This window comes from Lacerta agilis, chromosome 16 (genome assembly GCF_009819535.1).
Source record: "Lacerta agilis isolate rLacAgi1 chromosome 16, rLacAgi1.pri, whole genome shotgun sequence".
Lineage (NCBI taxonomy): Eukaryota > Metazoa > Chordata > Lepidosauria > Squamata > Lacertidae > Lacerta > Lacerta agilis.
In genome coordinates this window covers 28,105,050-28,113,238 of record NC_046327.1, presented here as the reverse complement: position 1 = coordinate 28,113,238, position 8,189 = coordinate 28,105,050, and the positions used below count along the sequence as shown (strand labels likewise).

Sequence of the window (8,189 nt, the reverse complement as noted above, 5' to 3'; positions counted from 1 at the left end):
AATTAATAAAAAATGAAGGAGTCTTTTATTGCAATATATTTTTTTAATTTATTGAAGCAGTAGTCACATGACCTTGCATCTAGCCTTTTAGTATAGTAACAGAATAGATCTGACCAGTCATTCGGCTTGAAAAAGAAATTTTCTTTTGCGCAAACAGACATCACATTTAATACATACATTATCCAGGACTGAAACCCAGCTCAGAGATAGCAACGTGCCGATTTGTTGGAGGAACAGCCCCACAAGACATGGTTATTATAAACTCTTCACACCATCACCAGATTTACTCAGGGGCTCAAATAAAGGAAGTGCATTATAATATGTCTTAGCACATCTTGCAGATAAAAGTAGGGTCATCTATGATGATAACTGTAAAAAGGGTTCCTCTTCCTTTCCATCAAATCAAATGGTTTGGTGGAAGACAGAAGCTGTTATCTCTTGCAAAAGTATCACAGATTAATACAGACCATTTAGGAAAACATGCTAGCTCCCTGTGTTTATATAAAGAGTCAAACCCACCTTTTTGGGCAGGGTGAGGAACAGTTCTGGAAAAAGGTGAATAGGAGCAGAAGAAGAGACTTTTAATGGAGGTGGTATACAGAAAAGTTCAAGAGTTTTGAAATAAAGACCACACACTTTGTATTTTTAAATTTCATGTCCAGGCTAACCTACTTTTTATTTAATGCAAATTACAGTACCAGTTAACTATTTCCGAACCAAGTCACACAGAACAAAATGTATTTACAAAGGAGCAGAAGGGAGGAGGCAAAATAATAAAACATTAAGCATACTCTCCACAAAAAAGTTTATATTTAAAATGAAAAAATTAATCAGTCACAGAGGCATTCAAGTAGTAATAATGTTATACATGTTTTGCTTCTTCTTTGAATCAAGACAGCTTTGTACGTGTATGCAATAGTTTGTATACAACCCACAGTCCATTATATATAGATTTTAGATTTCTGCTTTTAAGATGGAAGTGATCACGGTAATTGTGTGCACAAGCCCAAGTGATCTATCAGCAACATAGTAACAAACGCAAATTTTACAGGCAAGCATATTATTTATATATATAAATGCTCATTTATATATATAAATTGTTTTTTTCAAAAAAAAAAAAACCAAGAACAAACAACACAAGGAAGGAAAATATGTATCTCAAGCTAACCCTTTAGGTACAAGTCTTTATTACGTCTTTTCATTTTGCTTTTATTGCCTTGTCACAAATGAAGCAAGAAATTAGCCTCTATAGAAACATTGGGAATTCAAAGGCTTTCTGATGTATACACCTGGCAAATGTAGGTACTGGGCTGCATACTAAACTGTGCTTTTCATTACTGGCTTTGACCTCTAGTGGCTGGGATTTATAATGGATAATAGTTTATTGGTAGCATTTCTTAAGAAGCATTACTAATCTGGGAACATTTCAAATTAACACTAATTACGGACATTCACCATCACTTGGCTTATTTAAAAAAGGAAGTATATGCTCAAGTATCAGTTAGATGACTTCAGAGTAATCTTTGTTGATTCCACACACCCCTTTGTTTAAATGAAGGTACTTCAAAATTAAGATAAGTGTCTTGATTGACTTTCAGCTGGGGACACAGAATATTGTTAATGCCATCTCAGGGACATGCACAGTTGCAATGCAGACAAAAGGATAGATTAAGAGACCATTAAGGTACTTCATTTAAAAACAAGCCACAAAAACAGACTTCTGAGTGGACTGTCAGAAACAAAATGCTATCACTGACCTTTGTGTCACCAGAAAAAGTGCAGCCTCTGCCTTACTGGAATGAACACAAGATGATTACAAAAAGACAAAAACAAAACAGCAAAACCTTTGGTTTGATAAAAGTTCAGCATTTTGCCATCGAAGAGAATCTCACGTGGAATACTAACAAGGTCAAACACACAAGTGAGCAAAGTTTTCAAAGCAAGGCCTTTGTGCTGGGCACAGAAATTAAGGTCAACTTCAAAATGACTTTCGTAAGAAAATAAAACTTCAGGGTGAGAGGGAGGGCAAGTGATAATCTACAACTACAGACTCTCAATACCACAGATTAATCTCTGGCCAAAAAAAGCAGAAAGGATGTGTGAGTGAGATCCCAATTATTCCACCCCACTGCTGCCCCCACCCCCATTCCATGACAGCTTCTTTGCAAAGCCCTATTTTGCCTCTACAGAAACAAAGACTAAACTAAAGCTTCTAGAAGCTGTTGTCTACAAGTAACTCTTGACAAACGTACTGGGAAAAGACGAGCAAAATGTAAACTTGCCACTTAGATGCCAAGATAGCAAACATAAAATGAAACCGGTCACTGCTATTGTGGGTAAGGGAGAGAAACTTTTAAACACCTACAAACAAAGCCATGGTTTGAAGTAAAAAAAAAAAAAAAGGATGAATTTTCTTTTTAATTATACTACTGACATGAAATAACTCAAGGGAAACAAAGATTTCCATGTGTGAGACATCTGGTACAAAAAGGAATAAAATAAAATAAAAATATGGAAGCAAAGGCACTCCAAACTATATAGATATACTATACATCGCTAGAGTTATTGTTACAATAATACAGGCCGGTTATCTACTGTACAGAGTTAGAACTATATGGCTTTAAAAAGCTCGTCTACATTTTGTCTGATTATTAAAACAGATTTAACTGCCCTGAATGGTAACGTTTTGCTCATTAACAGCAGTTCCTGGGTCCACATATTTACATACAAAGCAATACAACTCAAAATTTTAAGAACAACTAATGTACAAACTTGAATTTGGTGAGGAGCTTTAGTCTTGTTTATTTACAAAAATGGTATTGAAACACCTGGATCTAGATTTGTATAAAATTTTGTCTGCAGTCCCGCCATGATCCTTGAGAAAATAAAACCATCAGGATCTCAGTTTACACATACACACACACATACACACACAAAACATTTTTTTTTAAAAAATAATTAACGCTTTTCATTCTTCTTCCCTGCTAGCATCAAACTAACAGAAAGTAATGCAAATCCTAAGACACCATCTCTCTTCTGAGCCTAGACTGTCCTGCTCTCATGACTGCAAATTGAGTTTTCTCTATGTCGTCATCCTGCTTGTTCAAGTGTCTCAAGAGCTCTGATCGCAAGGGCCGTAAATCAACATGGAAGACATCTATAGGCTCCTTTCCTGCAACACGATCCCCTTGCAGGCCTCTCATTCACCATAGGCTCATTTATAGAAAACTGGAGTATTTAAACAAATATGGGTTCCATACCCATTCCCCTTGAATCTATTTTAATAACAATATATCTGAACTTTCTATTCATCCTTTTTAAAGACAGCCCAACAGCTCCCTCCTTGACAAGCACGTTTAATCAGATTAGGCTTTGTATGCCTCTCATACCCAGCTTCATAAACATGAGAACAAAGAAGAAAGAGGAGGCCCTGAGCCCTGTTGCCTTCGAGTGGCTGCATTTGCATAATGCTGAGTTCCGTCCCCCGTCCCCCGTCCCCCCCCCCGCCAAATCAGCAAATCATGTTTCAAAAGATTCAACAATGAAATAAACTCACAAGCACCAAGATGACTTAGATTCATTTGAATGAGTGTAAGGCTAGGTGAGCACATCTCTCAATCCAAGTAGAAAGCTAGACGTAAAGAGCCTGTCTCGGTTACTCCGGCAGCAATGGCATTCCTTTTCGCAACTTCCCTAACACCTTTCAAGAAGTATTGCTTTCACTTCAAAAACGGAGAGACTTGACTTTTTGCCACTACAAAATAACCCAGAACACAAGACACTAGAAACAGGCATTTCTGCTTCAGTCAGACCAATTATAGATTAAAAAATAAAAAGCAGCACTGTATCTATGTATATATTTATAATATATATATATGTATATGTATATGTGCATATATACACACACACTTAGCTTTCTATAAGTCAGCAAGAGCAAGTAAACTGATTTGTCTACTTATTAACATACTACCATTGTGAAAGCATCACAACAGCAACTGTGGAAGATCAATAAATAAAGATTAGAAAGAAGCATTAAAAAAAAGGAGGAGGTGAAATTAAATACAAATTCTAGATTTTGGATTTTAGAATCACCTAAAAATAATGTGTCGATTTGAAAGCCCCAATTGCAATGGAAGTTTACATCCATTCACGTTATAACCCCTGGCATTGTTTTCCTGTTTGCTTCTTTGAGAAAGAAGCCAGTTTAGAGTTTAAAAAAGGTGGGCAAGGTGCAGAAGTACCTCTCCACTGGTTTCCTGTCTGTTTTCTGCACCTGGAGGGATAGGTACACTTGCTCCCACCTGTTGAAGAATGCAAGTGACTGACTATGGTCTCTTTTGTGCTTTACAGAACCTTTAATGTTCAGGGATCTTTAAGGTAGGTGAATGAGCATTTTTCATTCAAGCCGATAGTCTGTGTGTGTATATGTAACATACATATCTGCAGAATTCTCCAATGCTAGAACGGAATTTAAGATCAATATTTGCCCTTAAGCTTTATTCATACAGCAATTGCCCCACCCCACCCACCCCCAGCTTTGGCAATTCAGTGTATTTTAGACCTCACATTTTCCTTCCTCCTCATCCCAACTCCAAGATAGTTAAGGTCTCCTGTGTGTGTTATTCATGGTGAGCAACTCCTGCTAAGCTCCCAACCAAATTCAAGTTGTGCACTACACCAAAAGTTGAAACTTCACTTAAAAATACAAGGCTTAAAAAAGGAGCTTCAGCAGAATGAGGGTTCTCCTTTCTGTTGTGGGAGGGCATGAGATAAGATTCCTGATTCTAAAGTACACAACAGCAATTGTTTGAAATTAGAAGATTGTCATGGGAAGAGACATTGGTGTGTTCTATTGCTCCACTTCCCCTCTTCCCACCCCATCTATTCCCCCGCCCCAAAGGGCCCGCAGAGTGAGCACACAATGAAACTGGTTTGAATTTCTATTTTACAAGGTTAAATAAGAACAACAATAAAAAAAATCGAACACTATAATGAACAGGGTTTTTTTTCCTCTTTTAAAATTTTCTTTCCAAATGTGACCAGCGTTGCTGAGCAAGACTCAAAATTACTGGCGATTGTTCCTGTACAGGTTGCTGCTTGTGACCAGTTCAGGTGGAGTTGGAGGCTGATGCTGAAGCTACATTATTGGTCTGAACTCGATCTCCTGCATTGGCATCTGCAAACACCACAAAAGAAAGCAAAGGCATGGGTTAAATATTGGAAACTTGCTGCTTGTGGGCAGGCCTCTTAAGCCAGCTGTGGCAAGGGGAGAGACACCTGAATGTCAGCTAGAAATTGGGCACTTTTTAAAAGGGCCTATTTGGTACCTGAAAAACAACAGTGTCCTCTTCTGGCAGGAGAGTTACAAGCGTGTGGAGGAGCAGACATAAGCCTCACCTCAATCCCGAATGTTTGCTGGCTCTTTTTCAATATGAAGTCCCTGAACAAGGCTACTGCTTCCATATAATCAGGAATCCTGGTAAGGTTGGGATCTTGATCCTGTGGAGGCTTCTAGCTGTATTTGGTAGAACATGTGCAACACACCCACACACACTTCTTCAGCTCAGCATGCAAAGGTCTGAGAGGAGCTGGTGTGCTGGGGGATATTGGGAAGGTTGTTTGCACTTTTAATCCTTGTGAGTTCCAGCAAACATGTGAAGAGGGCTAAGGGCTAAGATCAGACCATTTGGTTCAACTACAGCTGGACATGCCCCAAAAGTCATGGGTCTGGGAAAGCAATAGATGGGCCTGGTGCCAAGAACAGATTTCACATGTCATACACTGAAGGGTTCAGAAAGCAGGAAAAAAACATCTCTGCCCCCTTTTCTCATGAACACAGCTAGCAAATTGTGAGGTACTGATAAATCAAGAGGAACCAAGCAATATAGGAAGGCAAAGGTGGCAGCATGTTACAAGTAACGATGTCTGGCTATATCTGGGGCAGTTCCATTTGAATAATAAACCTTGGCCAATCATGATTTTTTACCAAATAGCTGAGGTTTAGGCTTCACATACACAACATCTTTTGAAAATAATTTATTGATGAATAGGTATTTAAACGATTGATAAACAGACACAAATAAACAGGATGCTAAGAGGTGACACTATTCAATTCTGCAGAGTTAGAAAAGTATTGGGAGCTCACTATGCTCCTTTTCCCCAACTCCTCTCTCTCCTGAATTCAGTAGACAATAAAAACAGGGTTTGGAAAAAAGAAATAAAAAGATTTATTTATTGAAAAAGGCTGTCACAATTCCTATTCAAAAGTATAGGATACAGCTGTTTGAGCCCATAATAAAAGACAGCAAGAAGAAAAGGATGTGTGGTACATAATTACGAAGGGTTTCATGGTACAAACAATTACAAAAAAAATTATCAAAAAATAATAATGTTGGACTGCAATAAATTGAGACACTCGCATAGACCTGTAGTACCTGATGCTCCTGAGCTGCTCTGTTTGGTACCTAATTGCTATCTGAAAAAAGTTGGAGAGGTAGCAATGCTGTGAAGTTTATTGTGATAGGGACTGTCAGGTACTAGGTGAGCCATCTTTACAGAAGACAATGGCTCTGTAAGTACCCTAATTCTCATTCTCTGGTTGGTGCTGCTAAAAAGAAAGGAAGGAGGTTGACCTGGTCTCTCCCTATTCCAGAGGAGTGGGGAATCCACTATCTGCTGGATGTATTTCTCCTTAAGTCTACTACAATGGGAAAGCTTTATTCTGCTTGAAACATATGCATTATGTGCTGGTAAAACTCTGCTTTTGTTCTGCTAAATTGCAGTTGCAGAGGAGTGCTGCTCCGCCACTATTTAGCAAAGAAAAACCAAGCACTTCTGTACTTCGCAAGTTCTGCTTGGCATTCACAAAACCTGCTGTCATTGCAGGAGTCTTTGGGAGAACTACATTACCAGCAGACATCACCTTCTTTTCCTCTTCTGCGGACAAACGGTGGCTCCCTCAGCCAATAAAGCGAGATGAGCACCGCAACCCCCGAGTCGTCCGCGACTGGACCTAATGGTCAGGGGTCCCTTTACCTTTACCTTTAATGTCCTTTTATGCATCAAATCAATGACATAGCAAGATTGGGAATCCTGTATGTAGTTCTGGTTACCCACTCATTTTTATTTCTAAGTTGGGTTTTGAGTTGGCTGGTATCCATTTTATTTTTCCTCTCTAATTCATCTGACCTAGGTAAAGATTGGTCGACGCAATCCAAGAATGTAGTATTCATCACATTTCCCCTTAAGAACCTGTTCTGCAGTTTGTTGGTGCTGCTTAATCTAGCTCTGCTGCTGGACACTGAAGTAGCATTCAGGAGCTTGCAGTATTTTTTACCAGTTGTGTTCCTTCTTCAAGAGAGATGACCTGGCACATCTCAGTCCAAGCAGGGTCATGTAAGGAGATGAGGTCCTTCAGATACCCTGGACTCAAGCTGTATAGGGCTTTATAGATCATAACCAGTAATGGACTGGTACCCAGTGGAGCTGCTGTGACGGTGTTTCTATTCTCCCTGTAATCCAGTGAGCAAAATGGCTGCATCATCTTGGACCAGCTGAAGTTTCCAAACACTTTTCAAAGGCCACCCCACACACAGCTCATTACAGGAATCCAAACAGGATGTAACCAAGGCATCATGGCCAGAGCAGACATCTCCAGGAACAGGAACAGTGCACTAGTTTTAAATGTGCTCCTGGCCACTGCCTAAACATGGCCACCTGGGGTTAAGGGTTCAATCCATGAGTACTCCCAAGGTGCAAACCTGAGCTTTTCAGGGAGTGCAACCCCCTCCAGCGCATAATGAATCCCTATTCCCTGATCTGCCTTTCAACTGACCATGACCTTCAATTTGTTCACCCTCCTCCAGTCTGGTACTAACACCAAACACCAAAACAGCTTCGCCATATTTAGATGGAAAAGAGAGATGGAATGGTGGCAGCAGTCCCCCAAACTCTGGACAACCTCTCCCAGCGGCATCCTGCAAATGTTAAATAGCATTGGGGCAGGACAGACCCCGAGGAACACCTCAGGTTAACAGCCAGGGCATCAAACAGAAGACCCACAGCAACACCTTCCCTAGGACTAAACAGCTCAGGAGCACCATACCTCAAGGACTGCCTCTCTCCTTATGAACCTACCAGCGCCCTATCATCCTCCGAGGCCCTTCTTCGTGCACCTCCTCAAGAGGTCC

General features: G+C 39.9%; 1 protein-coding gene across 2 annotated transcripts in view; it reads right to left on the bottom strand.

The window, feature by feature from the left end:
- Nucleotides 1–5,018: 5,018 nt before the first annotated feature.
- Nucleotides 5,019–8,189, bottom strand: part of GSK3B (glycogen synthase kinase 3 beta) — a 61,067-nt gene continuing 57,896 nt past the window's right edge. For both annotated transcript variants that reach the window (XM_033172973.1, XM_033172974.1), the window contains one exon: nucleotides 5,019–5,176. In XM_033172973.1, coding sequence (XP_033028864.1) covers nucleotides 5,109–5,176 — 68 coding nt within the window. In that variant the 3' untranslated portion in view covers nucleotides 5,019–5,108. The remainder of the gene's footprint in view (nucleotides 5,177–8,189) is intronic.